This window comes from Balearica regulorum, chromosome Z (genome assembly GCF_011004875.1).
Source record: "Balearica regulorum gibbericeps isolate bBalReg1 chromosome Z, bBalReg1.pri, whole genome shotgun sequence".
NCBI classification, from domain to species: domain Eukaryota; kingdom Metazoa; phylum Chordata; class Aves; order Gruiformes; family Gruidae; genus Balearica; species Balearica regulorum.
Genome location: NC_046220.1, coordinates 58,885,208 through 58,902,275, shown reverse-complemented (window position 1 = coordinate 58,902,275; position 17,068 = coordinate 58,885,208). Strand labels below are relative to the sequence as shown.

Below are 17,068 nucleotides of genomic sequence, written 5' to 3'. Positions count from 1 at the left end.
AGTCAGGGTCAGCTCTGGAAAACCCAGAGCACCTCAGCCAGCGTGCCAGTGTGGCCACTTGGAAGTGCCCTAAATGCTGCCAGGGTGCTCTTTGATTTTGAATAAAGGGCCAGGGAAGGTCTGTAGGCTCATCTGTCCCCTGTCCCAACATGGGGTCCTGGGTGCCCTGATGGGGCACAGGCTCCTCAGTTATAGAAGGGTGTGTGGCCTGGGGTGCTGTGGTGGTCCTAAGGGACACTGTCCCCTGAAACAAGGGAGACATCAAGGGAAAGTGATGGTCCACCCAATCTGGCTCCGGCCCAGTGACCCTGGACACATCATCTGAGCAAGGATCCCTGGTCCAGCCACCTCCAGCAGCAGAGAGCTGCCAAAATACTCATCCCTTTCTCAGGTTTGTATCTGAGCGACAACGCTGGGGGGGGGGAAGCTCCTGTCCTTGCTGCCCCGCAGGAGGTGTGAACACCAGGGGCCCAGCCTTGCTGCTGGGGAGAAGCATGCATTTGGGTGAAGAGCAGGAGCCACCTGGACTGCTTGTGTGGATTACCAGAGTGCTTTGATCCCATGCATGCACCACGCTGATAAAATGTGGGGTGTTCTGTATACACATGCAGGAATTGTATGTATAACATATGATTAAAATTTATAATGAATATTAATAAGGACAAGCAATTAAAAAAACCCACCAGCCAACCTAACCTGTGTGCCTCTACTTCGTATCTCGCTTCTGTGCGACTGTGGTTTCAGGTGCATGTTATTTTACATCATTCACAACCAGCAGGAAACCACAGAAGACAGCCCCCGAGGTCGTGGGCCCGAGGTGGCCGTTTCGTGGGGTGGGTGTGTGCCCCAAGAAGGAGGCAGCCCTGCTGCCTCAAGGAGGACTGTGGTGCGGCAGAGCACCGAGGAGGGAGTGGGAAGGTGGTCGGGGAAGTTCCAACCTGTCCACGTAGGGGGGTTTCTCAGGTCCCCCCCAAAACGCTGCTTTTCCTTACCGTCTCGGGGTCTCCCTTCCCGGGGGCTGCTTTGGTCAGAGGGCCACTCCGGGCACACGGCGTCCCGGAGCCGGCCGACCCGCCTCCATCCGGCGCTCCTTGCCGGTAGATGGCATCCCCCGTCCGCGCAGAGCAGCGCCGGGAGCGGAGCGGAACAGCGCGGAGCGGAGCCGGCCGCGGGACGGGGGACAGGGCAAACCTCGCGGCCCCGAGGGCGGCGGGGTCCTCCCTGGGGAAACGCCGCTCATGGCTGTGCCGCTGCCGCTTGCCTTCCTTTCTTCCTTCCTTTCTTTCCTGCCCTTTTGAGAAAGCACCTGCTGGGTTGGGACGGGAGCGAGCGGAAGATGGACAAAGACAAGTCGCGATCTCTAGGGGCTGCAATAACGACAGGTCCTAATTGTCCGCACTGGGGGCTGGCTCAGCCAGCAAGCCCCTCGACCCCCCGCTCCGCGACAGACGAGGGCTTGTAGTATTGTCCAAGTCTGCCAGGGGGGTCCCCAGCCACCCCCGACCCCCCCTGAGGCCACCCTGGCCGGCCACGTCCAGGAGAACCCGCACTCGGGGTCCTCCCGGCACGCCGGGTCCGCGATTCTCCGGGGGACCCGGTGCTGCCGAAGAGCCGCCGCTGTCACACGCTCCGTGAAACACGGTTGCGTCCTGCCGTGGGTGTTAGTAGGATATCGCGGGCAGATCCGGATCTTCTGGTTCTACTTTGTTGCTACAGAGGTTCTTCCCCAAAAATTTTTAAACTCCACCGTTCTTCCTATTTAAGAGCGTGGGTTTTGGGTTGTTTTTGGGTTTTTTTTAGGATGGTTTTAAACGTTCAGGCACATCAGAAAGTAGCAGGAGAAGAGCAAGAATAAAAAGAACAAAAAGGGAGTAAAAAAGAAAAATACTAACTCTGTGTAAAGACGAGAAACGTCTTGGAGAGGAAAAGTCCTCTTTCTCCTTTCCTTGCAGTAATTTGTCCTAGGACCACAAAACTAATTCAAAGAGGCATTTTACTTCCTCTGAACTGTAAATCTCGAATGAAATTATCAGTCTTTCTACAGGAAAAAAATAGTGGTCAATTACTGGGTTTGGGGGTTCTTTTTTCTTCTTTTTTTTTTTTTTTTTTCCTTTCTCTTTTGTAATTTTTGGTGGCATTCTCCTGCAGGCGCCTTAGTAGTGAACAAAATGTAAATAGGATTATTTGGAAATAGTAGAAAGGATTACGTTGTAAATCCATGGAACTGGGTTTGAAACAGGGTAGCTTGTAGCTTTGGATTAGGACGATATATCGAAAACGCATTTCAAGAAAATGGTGTGTGTGAGTTGTTTGAGAAGAGAGATTTGAGCAGGAAGGACACTAGCCATTAGTTCGCCCTTCTCACGATGATTTCTACCGGAGCACGAAATGCTCTCCTAGTCCTCCCATCCCAATCGGATCCTGATAGTGGGTTACCCTGCCAGAACTGGGAGTGATAGGAATTTTCAAGGCTTTTCAAGACCATGGTGATTGCATTTATGTCCAAGTTTGGGGTTTTTTTCCCCTGTCAGCCCACGCATAAAGGGAGTCCCCGCTCTTCTGCTGTCCTCGCATGTATCACCTGAAACTGGGAACGATGGGACTTAATTTAGAAGCAAGCCTTTGTACCGCTTTCTCGGGGGTAGTGCTCGTAGAGTTAGAGCAGAATTCCCATTTTAAAGACCGGTGAATTGTTTTTCTTTGCATGCGAAAGAGGTAATGCTAATTCTCTGTGTTTCCCATAACAGAGGGAGCTGCCTCTCTCCCGCTAAAAACAATAGCCCTACAAATAAACTGTGAGAATAGGGGTGTGCTTTGGAGGCTGTTCTTTGAGAACTTGCGAGGTCGACATCGAGAGATATTTAATTCTTAAATGAATTAAACTCTGGAGGGGGAAGAGAAAGGAGAGGAGAGAGAAGTCTCTAAACCTTCCCGCGGACAGAAGTCTGAAGTTTATTAACTCACCACCTCCCTCTCCGGCCTGATTTTTTTTTTTTTTTCCCCCCTCCTTCCCACGAGAAGCAGGACGCCGTCCCTGCCCTGGGAGGGCAGCCCAGGAAGACGCGGAGCTCCCGGCACCCTCCGGACGGCTCCTGGGAAGATGCTCCAGCACTTCGGGACAAACTTGCACTTCCCCCCCCCCCCCCCCCCCCCAACCCCCCCTCCCGGGTGGAGGTGTGTCTTTATTTCCCCACTTTTCCACTAAAGACGGCCACGGTCTCCCCGCAGCCCCCCCAGAGCCCCTCCTGGCGGGGCGAAGGCGAGGGGCTGGGGCGCGCAGCGAGGCGCCCCGCGTTGGGGGGGAGACACGGCGCCGCCCGGGGCCGCCGCTCGCCCCGCCGCACTCTGACGCTGGGAGCCATGTGATGGCCCCCTCGCTATAAGGCGGGGAGGAAGGCCGCCCTCTCCGGGACTCGGCCCCAGCCTTTTCACCGTCCTTCCGAAGGCCCGGCAAGCCGCCCCCTCCGCCCTCCCTCCTCGCCAGCCTCCTCCCCTCTCCTCCTCTCAGGACTAGGCGCGCTCCCTCCTGCCCCGCATCCATTAATGTCTGGGGGCTGAGGTGAGGAGAAAGAAGGGGGAACCGACTTCCAGGCGCGGAGGCACAGTCCCCCCGCCCCCAAGCCCCGACTCCAACCAAACAAAAAAACCAAAAGACCCCAAAAAAGGGGGAGGGGGGGGAAAGAGAGAGAAATCCAAAAAGCAGCAAAAAATACCCCGAAAGAAATCCTTAACCCGCCGCCGCCTCCGAGAGGGCGGCGGGATCGCTCCCGCGGCGGCGACGGCGCTGGGGGCCGGCGCGACTCGGAGCGGCCCGCCTGCCCGCGGCGGCGGCGGCGGGGCGGCTCTCCGCGGAGCGGCGCGGGGGCCTGGCGGCGGCGGGGAGGGCGCCCGCCCGCCCGCCGCGCCGCGCCGGCCGCCGCCGATGCGCTGCCCCGCCGCCGCGCCATGACCCTGAGCTCGGAGATGTCCGAGGCGTCGGCGCTGGCTGAGGAGACCGACATCGATGTGGTGGGCGAGGAGGACGAGGAGGAGGACGACGAGGAACCGCAGCCCCGCCGCCGCCGCCGCTCCTACGCCGAGGACGAAGAGGAGGAGGAGGAAGAGGACGAAGAGGATGTGGGCGACCTCCACGACGACACCCTGCTGCCGCGGTCGCCCGTGCGCGGCGGAGGCGGCGGCGGGGCGGGCGGTGGGGACGGTGCCGGCGGCTCTCGGCCCCCCTCGCGGGGCGGCCCGCAGAAGGCGGCGGCGGGCGGCGGCGGGGCGGGCGGCGGCGGCGGCGGCGGCAGCGGGGCGGGCGGCGGCGGCAAGAACAGCCTGGTGAAGCCTCCCTACTCCTACATCGCCCTCATCACCATGGCCATCCTGCAGAGCCCTAAGAAGCGGCTGACGCTGAGCGAGATCTGCGAGTTCATCAGCGGGCGCTTCCCCTACTACCGGGAGAAGTTCCCCGCCTGGCAGAACAGCATCCGCCACAACCTCTCCCTCAACGACTGCTTCGTCAAGATCCCCCGGGAGCCCGGTAACCCGGGCAAGGGCAACTACTGGACGCTGGACCCCGAGTCCGCCGACATGTTCGACAACGGGAGCTTCCTGCGCCGCCGAAAGCGCTTCAAGCGGCAGCAGCTCCCGGCGCCCGAGCTGCTGCTGCGCGCCGTGGACCCCGCCGCCTTCCTCCCGCAGCCCCCGCCCCAGCCCCCGCAGCAGCCGCCCTGCGCCTACGGACCCTACGGCTGCGGCTACGGCCTCCAGCTCCAGCCCTACCACCCCCACTCCGCCCTCTTCGCCTTCCACCACCCCTCCCCGGCGTCCCGCCAGCCCCCCGCCGCCCCCGGCAGCGCCCCCGGCGCGGCGCTGCCCCCCGCCGCCGCCGCCGCGCCGCCGGGCCCCTTGCTGCCGGCGGCGGAGCTGGCACGGACGCCCTTCGGCTACGCGCACCCGCTGGGCCCCGCGCTGGCGGCCTCGCTGCACGCCGCCAAGCCCGGCAGTGGCGCGGCGCTGGCCCGTTCGCCCTTCTCCATCGAGAGCATCATCGGGGGGGGGCCCGGCCCCGGCCCGGGGAGCAGCTGCGCCTCGCAGTCGGCCGCGGCGCCGGGGCTGGCCCGCTCGCTGGGGAGCGCCGGGGGCGGCCTGGCCCCCGCCGCCGCCCTGCCCGCCGCCCCCGGCTTCGCGGCCCGGATCTCTAACTGTTAAGGGTTTGGGAGTCTTTCCGAAGGTAGGACGGCGCCCGGAGGGGCTGTGGGCTTTGCACGGGGATTGCGCGGTGGGTCTCGGGGAGCGTCCGCCGTAGCCGGTGGGCCGCTCGGGACCACTATTTACGCAAAGCCAGGTCTAGATCCCGCACGGGCAGACTGTCACGCTAATGGAAAGTTACTCGTTACTCCTTAAAAACTAAAAAAAAAAAAAAAAAAAAAAAATAATAAATGGTGATAAATAACGTCTCTAAACCGTTAAAGTTCAGAGATTCTCAGGTCTAGCAGCTTGAAAACAGTAATGTACAGGAGAAAAAAAAAAAAGGCTTGAGGGAGGACAGCAAAGCAATACTTTTTTCATTTTAGTACACTTGTCTCATGTACTTTTATAAAGAAAAGAAAAGATTAACATGTTTACACAGAAGAAAGTCAAGATTATCATTTCTTATTTTAACCTGTGTTTTGTATTATAATAGACTTACGGAGTTTTTTATTTTGTACTTTATGCTTGTTCTTTACAAGGAGTATTGTTAAAATTACTGGCAAGTATTATTGTATCATTTTAATGTAAAATTTTTACACATTTTCAAAAATAAAATTTTTAATTTTCAAAAAAAAAAAAAAAAATCAAGACCAAAGGAGCCTAGCCAAACAATTGGCTTCGGACCCTTCCCTCCTTAATACTTCTCCCTTCTTTGGGACATGCATATTTTTTTCTTCGGGATTAATAGCACAATAGCCAAGGGATTTTACAGCTTGAAATTTGTTATGTCTGGATTTGACCGCGAAGAAGAAGATCAGAATATGATCTTTGCAGTCAAACCATTGTTAACTCTAGCAGAGAATGAAAGATGGAAAAAAAAAAATAGGAGCAAGGACAAAAGAGGGAATAAATAGAAATAGGTCTCTCTCGCGGGAATAAAGCCCAGCTCTGTAAGGCACCAATCAGGGGATTGATTAAAAAGCCGGTTTTAAACTATTTTTGTACTTTTGGGTGTGTTCTAAATCACAACTGCATCACAGTTTGGTTTCCAAGAGGCCCAAAGGAAAATACTACTTAAGGGGCACATACTGAACTACAGAGAGATTTGTCCTAGACTCTTATGTTTCTGTGATGATAATAGGGACATGTGTTTCTACTTTTCAATACATATAATATAAAACGAGCATTGGAATATCCTCGTGTGACGAGCTGATTAAGTGCACGAGCTATTGAAGTAAGGATATGTAAGTGTACGGAAAAAACCGCGAAAGCAGCTTTTCTGATTCTGAACTTTCGTCTTAAGCCGCATAAGGTCGATAGGTATCTATTTCATAGACTAAAATTACTTTTTTAACAAAAAAGCCAGCCTCAAATATTCGGAGCTTAGGTATGAAAAGCGAATCGCGGGTTTTAAGAGTAGGTGTGTGGTTGCTTGTCATGGAGTAGGAACACGCGTTTTTCAAAAGAGTGAGGCGCTTTTCAAGTACAACTGTATATATGACAGTTTAGTAGATACATTATGTGAATTTTTGTAAAAAAAAAAAAAAAAAGGAAAAAAAAAGAGGGGTGCCTTTTAGTGCTTTTTAGAGTGAGGAGGGGAAGTTTGTATGGTGACATGATTTTACGTACCGAAGTACCTCGTTGCCTTGCTTTTAAGTATTTTCGTGGATAGAAAAATGATGCTTTTCTGTTTTGTTTGTAGCAATGCAGAGTTAAATTAATGGTTTTCAGTAATTGGAAAGACTGGACGTCGGATCTCTGCTGGGCTCCATTTGCAGTCTGCAGCTGGAGGGCCTCTTTGGGTGTCCCTTAGAGGACGAGGAAGTAGAGTCCCGTTTAGCTTCTACAACTAAAGGGAAAAGACCCAGAGGCACCGCGTACGTACCCTTCGGGGAGAGCGCATCCTTTTCGCGACGGACCGATTAACTCGCTTTCCCCGGGCCCGACCGGGGGGGAATGCGCCGGTCCGCCGCGCCGATCCAGCGCGGAGTACCGAGCTGGGCTTAGTCGTCCCTCGGAGATGCGGCTAAAATCAAGCAGGGAAAGGTTTTGCGAGGGAGAAGGCGGCTGCAGCCGTGAGCGCGGCCGAACCGGACGCTCCGCGGCGGGATGCTGCTTGCGATCGGTCCGGCTTCTGGCTGCTCGAGCAGCGGCCCGGGCGAGAGGCCATGCGGGTCTTTGCTCTGTGCTGTTAGATGGGAAGAGCAGGTTCCGGCGACCCGCTATTTGTTTCTCTTGGCTTCTCCGCAACAAACCGCGGGGGCCCCGGCGACCTCCCCTGATCGGAGGCCGGCCCGGCCCCGCGGGCGGCGAGGTCCGAGGGTGCCCGCCGCCCTTCCCTCGGGTGTCTTCAGAGGAAAGCCGTGCTTAGCGATGTATGGCAAGCATACTGCTCGGCCACTTGTTCCTTTCACGCTTTATGCCGGTCGTCTGCATCCTGTGCGGACAGGGCCTTCACCTGCGAGTTGGTAGGGAAGCTGGCAGGAGCAAATAGCAATACGTGTTGTAGCTTTATTATTTACTTTTAAAGCGCTGAGGAAAGGGGTCGGGGAAGGGGGTCTGTGGTGCCGGGGGAAGACTTCTTCGCTTATTTGCTCCGAGTTCTAGGGAAAGCCGTCCGGCCTCGGCCCCGGGGCGCGGCCGTCCCGGTTTCCCGCGCCGCTGCGCGGTGGTTCGCGGCGCCGGAGCAGGTGCCCCCAGAAAAGGCGCCGGCCCCGCAGCTCTTTGATGGGGTCGCAGCACCGCCGGGCCGCAGCGCCCCATTCGCATGCAAATGCCCCGCCGTGCCCCCCCCCCCCCCGCCGCTTCCCCGCGGCTTTCAAGGCGAACAGAGGGGACGTGTAGTCCTCACGGGGACGGAGCCCGGACGAACAATTCCTCCAAAATAGGCTGGGCCCTAATAAACAAGCTGGTGGGACAAACAGGATGGTGTCGCCTCCTCCTCCTGCCAGCTACAAAGTGTGGATTCATTAACCCGTCTCCTTTTCTCATCATATCCCCGTAGGGTTGAGAGACGAATTACTGGAGCTGAATTGGGAGGGGATTGCTCTATATGGGGGCTAATGTTTCAATCAGTTCCTCCAGAAGGACCACACAAAAAGAAACTTTTTAGTTTATGGTGCTATTATGCAGAGTTTTAATCTAGGGATAGATTTAGCCAAATGTTATCTATTGGGAATTTAATGAAGCCCTTATGTATTCAATCGCTTTTTATGCCACACACAGTGTCTCTATCCAGAAACGTTTCCTTCCACATATTTCTTTGTTTCTGTCGGGTGATTTATATATTTTAATTAGTTTTTTAAAAATTATTTCTTTTCAAGCATCTTGTATAACGTTTCTCTCAAGCAGGACTGTGTTAGGTCCCTTCCCACATCCCCCATAAAAGAAGTTTCTCCTTCCCTCCCCCGTTTCTAAGCTGATTAGTTTGCACGTCCGCACACTGCGCCCTTCCCGCCGTAGTGGTCCCCCCGCCTTGCGCTGAGGGTCCCGACATCGCGCCCGCTCTGCCGGCACCGGCGTGGGCTGCGGTGGGCAGCTCAGCCCAGGGGCCCGGCCGAGCCCCAGGGGTCCTGTGCGCGGCTCCCCGGCCTCGATGCTGGTCTCCCAAACCTTCCCCATCCGCAGCTCCTTCGGGCCATACATTCGCTCCCGATCATTTTTCTGGTGCAGCGAGAGGCACCCCTGGGGGCAGCGGGGTGTCGGTTGGTGCACCCCCGTGTCCTTACAGTCTGGTTTCAAGTACCCAGGGCCAGCCCCGTCCCCGAGTCCGGAGGGTGAAAGGGTGGGCGATGGCCTCACCTGCTCTCAGCTGCTCCTTTTCTTGCAGCGTTGGTGGCGAGGGCAGAGCGCACGGTCGCCCCCGCCGAGACTGAGGCCTACGCGACGAATCTGTCGGAAAGTGGGTCTGGTTTAATAGTCCCTTGGCACGGCCCGGAGGCTCCGCTCCGTATGTAATACTTTCCCTCATTACTTACAGTAAGTACTTCAGTAGTCTCTGATAATATTGTATTTGACAGAAATAATGGAAAATATGATCGTGGCCAAACGCTCCCTGCGCTGGGACTTGCTAACCAAAGCAGATCCGTTTTTCAGCTTGTTACCAGCGTATCACCCATCCGCAGCGAAGTTTCGCCTGCTCCCCCTTCGGTGCGGTGCGGGCCACACACACCGGCGGGACCCGGGGACCGGAGGGGACCGGCCGCCGTGTGCCCGCAGCCGGGCGCCTCCCGAGCAGGTAGGTGTCCGCTCGCCCTCCGCCGCCCCTCACCCGCACGCCCCCGGTGACCTGCCGCAGGTGACTGCAGGGCTTCTCTGCCCTTCTCCGTAAGTCCTTTCCCACCCGCAACTCCCACCGTGAGAGCCACGTCGAGCAGCCGCCGTGGGCTCTCCGCTCGCTGCCGCTTACTGCGCTGCAAAGCACGACTGAGATGAGGAGGAAAGATTCGTGTATAAGTGTGTGTATGTACGCGTGTGCAGGAAAATGGCACTCCCGACGGTAACGAGCTGCTTTCGGATCCATGCTGCGGCAGCAAACGCTCCCGTTGCCTTTCTGCGCAGATGGGTGCCCATCGATTTAGGGGGAGGCGGAGACCTTCAGGCGAGCCCTAAATCCGTAAACCCCTTGTTCCCGTTTTTCTCTTGCAGAAGACCGCCGTCCCCTGCCGCCGGTCTCCGCCCGGAGGGGTGCTGCGGCTGCCGGTTCCACAGCCCCACCGGTCCCCTCCCCGCCACCAGGCCCGGCTCGCCGCGCATCTCCCGGCGCGACCCAAAAGAGGAGAGGCAAAGGCTGAGTGGTTGAGAGGGGACAGACCGGACGGGGACTAGGCAGGGAGCCCTGCGCCAAAACTCGCGGCCCGCCCGGCTGCAGCAGTGCGGGTGGCACCGCGGGTTGTGCGCGGCTGCGCAGCGGGGCAGAGCTTTCGCGGCCGCGGTGGTGCTCCGCGCCGAGCCCGGCCGTAGGAGCGGGGAGGCACCCGGCGGTAGGTCGGCGGTAATCACCGCGGGAACCTCGGGGAAGATGCCCCTCTTACGAGGATGTGCCTTCAGTGCAGGGCTCCAGATCCGCCGGCTGCGGCGGCGAGGGGCAGCGGGGATCCGGAGGCCTCGGAGGAGACAAGAAACCTACCGGCTAGGCCCCGAAGTGCCCAGAAAGTAGAAAAAACTGTAGACTGGGCTGTACGGAAGATTTTTCTTTTTTTTTAATGCAATGTCTAGCCTATTTCAGGAACGATATCACTGAGCTGAATTCAGAGGGAAAGTTGTGTTGGGTTTTTTAATCAAAATAATTAAACTTGCCCTTTCCTCAAACCACAAGAGACCTGTTGAATTGATTCTAAATTTCCCTTTCGTTGATGGAGCAAAACGACATGCAGAAGTCTGCAAGGCCCCATATTTAGATGATAAATTATACAATTTATGTTGGAAGCAAAAGGATAAATAGAGATTTCAATTGTTGCATTAATTCATTATCTGAGACTGGGAAAGTCTTATCCACGGTTAATCCGAAAGTATTTCTCTCCCCTCCGCGCAATAGAAAACCATCTGCGTGCATCGAAACGGGTGTGTACGTTCAGGTGTGTGTGCCCAGGACCCGGTGCTGCCACCGACCCGCGCATCTGTAGCACTGCGGCAAATGTCCACGCTTTGGAAAGCCCTTGTAAATCTTCCTACGTGGCGGACGTAGGTCTGCTTCTCAACTTTTTTTTTTTTCGGGAGAGCACATGCACACCTGTATACATTAAATACACACAATCAAGATAAATGAGGTGTCTTCCTCGGTTGGTTTTTTTTTGGTTGGGTTTTTTTTTTTTTTTGGTAAAATAAACACTGTCACGTCTGCTTATTCAGCAACCACTAGACGAAACTGATAGGTTTCTAATATACGTGTACACAGTGAAATTCCACCTGTCGGCTGCACGAAGGGAGGGGTAAAGGAAGGCAGTCTCTTCGGATCAATAGTTCACGATTAAAGGAACTATTCGTGAAAAAAAACAAAAATTGTCCAGAGCAGAGCAAGGAGGGTCAGATAGGTCAGGTGACAGGCTTGCGCGAAAGTGGATGGGGTCGGAAATGACGGACTGTGGAAAATAATTTATACTATTAATTCCAGCCTGCCTGTGATTGCGCAAAATCCTGCCGGGGGCAGCTCGGTGGGTTCTGTCAAACATCCTGGAAGTCCTTAACTTCTTCTCCGTGCAGACGGCGCTGCGTGTGGGGCAGCGCACACGGGTGTGCGTCGTTGTACTGTCCCGCAAGCACTCGGCAGCCGGCGGCCCCGCTAACACCAAACCGCAGACCTCCTCCCCTCTGCCTCCCGCTTCTGTACGAGAAGCCAAAGGGCGGCCCTTCTCTGGAAATTAACCTCTTTAGATCGCTTTCAGCACAACTCCTCTCGCGATGGCTCTTCCCCGGGTGTTCAGATATCTGCCTTTCCGCGACCGGGACACGTTTTTCGGGGGGACACCGCCGGTCATGCCCGCCGGCCCATGAGGCAGATCCCCGGCCCTCGCACCCGAGCGGAGCTACCGACAAGCGACGTGCGTATCTGTGCTTTAAATAGACTGTCTTACCCTCCAGCCTGTCCCCACCCAGAGGAAGCACTCAACAACTTGCTAACACACTCAAGCCAAACTCAGCGCTCCCACAAGAGCTTTTGAACCCAGCCCCGGAGCTGCTGCTGCGCCCGCGGCTGCGAGACGGCGCAGTTCGCCTGGGGAGCCGCGCAAATCTCCGCGGCCGCGCCAGGGCAGAGCTGGGGATGCTGCGAGGAGCACAGCTGAAGGGGACCGGCTGCTCCGTGTCTCCTCCCGGTCCCGAATACGCTGCCGCCTACCTCGGCTGCGCTGGGCACCCGGCCGCCCGCCGGCAGAGCAGACCTCAGCTGCCGTCGAGGGAGCGCCCTGGGTTGATAACCCGCCCCGACACGGACAACCCGTGGCCCAGGGTCGGCCCTGCCTTCGGCACCCACGCGGGGCGTTTGGAGACACCGTGGGGCGCTGGGAGGGGGGCGGGGAGCCCGGTGCCGGCGCTATAAATCCCTCGGCAATTGAGTTCTGCACCTTTGATTTGAAAAATCGGATTCCTTGAGTGGAAACAGTTGACAGGAACCTAAAAGGATTAGCTGCATTCCACACAGGATCATTTTTACTGGTAACATTTTGAAACGATTGATCCCTTCCAGACCATAAACAATGTCCAGAAAAATGATCTAACGAGACTTCCATTGTTTCCTTTTGTCTGCGAATCCCCTTTCGCCAGCAGTTTGATTAGGGACTTTGACAGCCTGGGTTTTAATTTCCAGCCCCCCGCCCCCACTCTTTTCCCGAACGAAGTATTGAATTTGAAATCGCTCACAATTTGGTCTGTAATCCCAATCTGCCACAGAGCGAGCAAGTGTGGAGAAAGGCGAGGAGAGCGGGCGGGGAGAGAAGCGGGGGCTCAGTTGCCGCAGGGTGCCAAAATGAGAAGTGAGGGCCTTTCCCTCCACCATGCTTCTCCTGCGGGCTTTTGTGAGGACCTGGAAGAAGAGAGAGAAGGGGAAAGCCCACCGGTAGACACGCTGGCCCCGGCCATGGCGGGGAGAGGACCCCACGCGCGGCCAGGTTGCCCCCCGTGGCCCGGAGGGACTCGCGATCCTCCGACCCTGCCTTGTCCCCCCCCCTCCCCTCCCCGTCCCGCCTGCAGGCGGGAGACTTACCAGGGTGACATTAGTGGGGGAGGGGGCCAGGAGGCCCTGCCCTGCCGTGCTGGCCGAAGGACTTTTCCTCTGTTTTGACACCTGCGCGCACTGCCCCATGCTCCTCTCCCTGATTTATCGCCCAATTAAGGGTTCAGCTTTCCTCGAACCACCCGCGCATTTTCCCTCCGCACCTTCCTCCCTGCGAGGAGCCGGTGGTGGGCTGGAATGTGAGGCGGAGACCCTCCTCAGCCTCCCGCCTTCCCCTGCACCCCGATCAGACCCTATGGCGCATCCTTGCATAAAAGTAGCCTCGCTGGGGCCTCTGCGGGTCCCGGCTTCCCGCTTCCCGGCAGCAGGCCGGGAGGCGATGGCCCGAGGTGGGGACCCGGGAGAGAAGCCGCTTCTCGGCGCCTTCCCCTTTCTGTTCCTTCCCCTCCACGCGTGTGTGATTGCGGATCCCACGTCCCAGCGGCGAGCCGGCGGGGGCCAGAGCAGTGCGCCGACGGCGCGGCCTGGCTCAGGTCTGTGCCGTGCAGCAGGGAATGCTTCCAGCCCGGGACAGCAAACAGCCAAACCCACTGGGGGAAAACCCGGCCGGGAAAGGCACCTCAATTGTGTATCCCCCTCAATTAAGAGACAGCAGCTCCTGCCCCTTGGATTCCTCGGGACTTTTCCTTCGTGCCAGGCTCCGGGATTCTCCTTTCTCTCTTTCTTATTTTCTCTTTTTTTTTTTCTTTTTTTTTCTTTTTTTCTTTTTTTTCCTTTATTTCTTTTTCCTCCCACAGAGAATATGCCGCTCCTCGGTGCAGATTGGCAGCATTGAGCATCCTCCTAACTTAACTCTGTCTTGCTTGCATCTATCAATCCACCTTTCTAATTAGACTAATTAGAAGATATGTGGAGTGTTGCTGGGTCCATAGACTAAACTGCTTAGGGCTTGTGAAAGGAAGGCTGAATGCCCGCCATGGGAGGTGGCCATTCAAGGGGACGGTAACAGTTGCTACATTTGTCTCCTGCCATTGAAAAGAGCTCTGCTTAAAGCTCGATTAAAATGTTTGGAAACTAATGCCACCCTGGATCCCTCTCTAATTAGAGGGCCTGGATAGATCACCCTGAGCAGTCAAAAGAAACTTCTTCCCGGGCCTGGCTTTTCTGTTCAGCAGAATTACTTGTCACACCACCATCCCGCCCCCACCTCGAAGAGAGAGGAGGAAAAAAAAAAGGGGGGGGGGGGGGGCAGAAAAGAGATAACGCAGCTATAAAAACGGAAAATGGGCAGAAAAATGGCGCTAGGTCCGAGCCTTCCTCCCCAAGTGTTATCTTCGGCCTCCGTCCTCAGGGGTTTCTCAGCTGCCAGGATGCTCCCGACTCTGCTGGAGCGACAAGGGAAGGAGTCTTGGTTGGGCTCCCCCGGCTCCTGCTTCGCTGCCTGCTGCCAACGAAGACGGAGCTCGGGGAAGGGAAAAAGGCCGTCGCCCCCCTCCCCTCGCCCAGCGCCCCCGCGGCCGCGGTGCGTGCGCAGGTGCGGAGCCCGGCGCCCGCCTCTCCCCCTTGCCTCGCTGCCCTCCCCGCTGTGCCGCGCCGGCCTGGGACGGAAAGCACCGGCGGGGTAAAAAAGGGGCGGAGGGCGGGTGAGGAAAGGTCATGCGCCGGGGGGGGGGGGGGGGGGGGGGGCTCCTGTCCCCAAAACGCTGCCTGCGGGAAGCCCAGGAGGAGCGGCAGTTTCCAATGGGCCGCCGGGCGGGGTGAGGAAAGGGCGGCTGGAAATCTCTCTCCGGGGTGCCCTGTGCCTCCGGCTCGGAGCTGGGAACACCCCCCGCGCACCCAAACGTGCCTACACGCGTTTGCATCCCCTGGAGCAAGTCAGACCCGGATTTCCTGCCCCATGGCCCCCGGGATGCGCGGGGGCCGCGGGCAGCTCTCGGGGCGATCTGCCTCCGGGGTGGGCCAGCCCCGGGGGAGAACTGCGGTGTCTGAGCACCTCGTAAATCTGCGCCGCCGCTTCTTCCCCATATGATGGAAGGATTTTTGTCCTCATAAACGCGAATAAAAGATTGGTGCTGATGGGGGGAAGGGAGGAGGAAAATGTTGACTCCATTAACGCCAGCCCGCTACACCCGGATGCTTTAATTTACGGGCTAGATATGACCGAAAGTGCCTGAAAAGAGATCGCACCCATCACTTGGCCGGCGACGAGCTCCCGACAGCCAGTGCCGAAGCCGGCGTTCACCCGGGGGGCACCCTCCTTGTGCCGGCAAACAGGGGCGCGGGGGCGCCTGCGGCCCCGTCCGTACCGTCGGGGAAGTCGGGGGTGCGGCGGCGGTGCGGATTTCACCCCGGGATCTTCGGTGCTTGCAGCGCACCACGTGTCAGCAGAGTGGGGTGGGATTTTATTTCATTTTATTTTATTACTTTATCTTATTTTATTTTATTTTAGAACGACCCGATAGGCCCTTCTGGAGAAACAGTCGTATCTGCTAGGGGCAAGTACCCGAGTCCCCTTCTCCCTGCCTCCCCTCAGGAGAGGCCTCTTGTGCCCTGTGGCATCTCGTGGCATAAAGACCTACGGGAGTGCAAGCGCGGAAAAACAAGTGGCATCTTCCGTTTTATTCCAAGCCCCCAGAGTCACTTTCTCCAGAGACCCTCTGCTGGGGAGGGGAACGGGAGAGAACTGGGAGCGTCTGCTCGGTGTGCTCCTCTTTGCCCCAGCAATCAGACGGCGTTGCCGGCGGGGGAAGGACTGTCTCTGAGCCCCGGGTGAGCGGGCAGGTGGGAAACGGGGCAGCCCCCGCGGTGTCCCGGGTCTGCCGCGCTCTTCCAGGCCCGCTGCCCTCTGCCCTCGGCCGGGCGGGGAGCTGCTCAGGCTGTATCACGTCTAATCCCAGTGAACTCAACAGGATGAGTCCGAAGGACAAAACCCAGCAAACATTTCCCTTAGGGACATAGAATCTTTTTTTTTTTTTTTTTTTTTTTTTTCCTTCAAAAGCAAGCCGAGCTCAGAGGACATACCTGCTTGGCTGCAGAGAACACATCTCTCCACTAAATGCTCCCGGAGGATCTCACCCTTGCTCCGATGGGGTCCGCCGGAGGACGGGCGGCCCCGGGGCCCACCTCAGGGAACGAGAGAGGAAGAGGAGCCCTCTCTGCCAGGGAGGAGGGTTTGGCGCTGGGGGTTGAGCAGGAGACTTTCTCCCGGCTGACAGGCCAGGCCACTGAGGAAGTAAGGAGGGAGGCCACCCTCTCCCAAAAAGACGGGCTTGTCACTTGTCCCTGCTCATGGGCTGTGCCCCGGCCCACACCCCTCCAGCATGGACAGCTTCCGGAGCCCTTCACCACAAAACGCAGCTCGGTAGGTGCCCTACAGACAGTCGGGAGGGGGTGCCCGGCCTGCAAGGATCTAAGGACAGTGCAAGGGGTAGTTGAAAGTTTGCTGAGTTTTACTCAGGTTTAGCGGTTTATTAATTTTAAAGAGTGCAGTATCTTCCCAGGGCCCGTATCTGCATTTCTGAAGCCCCAGGGGAAGCCCTGATACTGGTGACCTCTCTCTTTCGGATAAAGAAGTAGATGAAGGCTGAGGATGCTCCGTGTCCAGACCCAGGGGCAGCTGCAGCTGTGTGCCTGGTAGTCGGTCACAATCAGCAGGTGGTTGAGCTGTTTGTCTACATTTTACATGTTTCACATTGTTTTCCTCGTGGGCGTTATATGGCAAGTTTCCTTGTTAGCACTGGGAATTTTATTTTTTTTATTATTTTTTTAAATCCAAATGGGGAATTTCTGCAAGTAGCACGAGCGTAGGGTCAGAGCTTCGGGTTAGAGAGGTTTAGCTGAAACCTGTGTCCCGGCACCTCTCCGCTCCCGTACTCCTGCGAGTCCTGGCCGTGCCCTTGCCCCCGGGGGTCCCTTGTGCAGTCGTGCCATTCACCCCGGGCTGGGCAGGAAGGGAAAAGGTGGGGGATTGGATGTTTTGGGGGCGGGGAAGGCTGAGGGCAGGAGGAGAAGATGGGTTAAGCCTCTCTGACAACCCGTCCTCGGTGAAAATCCCGCGCGGTGGGGGGGGCGCGGGGTCAGAGCCGCCCCGCAGCAGGGGAATTTCAACCCTGGGGAAGCGGGAACTCTCTGGGATGTACGGAGCTGTGGGCTTTTTTTTTTTCCCTACCGGATGCTCCGGGTAGAAGCGGACCAGAAAGTGACTGGTCAGTGGGTTGATGCAGG

The 17,068-nt window shown here is 57.2% G+C and overlaps 1 protein-coding gene across 5 annotated transcripts in view; it reads left to right on the top strand.

Annotated features, from left to right (window-relative positions):
* The first annotated feature begins 3,506 nt into the window (after positions 1-3,506).
* The window catches only part of FOXD1 (forkhead box D1), a 28,367-nt gene continuing 14,805 nt past the window's right edge, over positions 3,507-17,068 (top strand). Inside the window, exons 1-3 of one of the 5 annotated variants that reach the window (XR_012833075.1) lie at positions 3,507-7,052; positions 9,005-9,124; positions 9,195-10,271. Coding sequence is in view for 2 of the 5 variants with exons in the window: in XM_075740504.1 (XP_075596619.1) it covers positions 3,946-5,193 (1,248 nt within the window). In the remaining 3 variants the exon portion in view is untranslated. Of the gene's footprint in view, positions 7,053-9,004; positions 10,272-17,068 lie in introns of those variants that run through there. The other 4 variants (XR_012833074.1, XR_012833073.1, XM_075740504.1 and 1 more) reach the window with 4 other exon arrangements.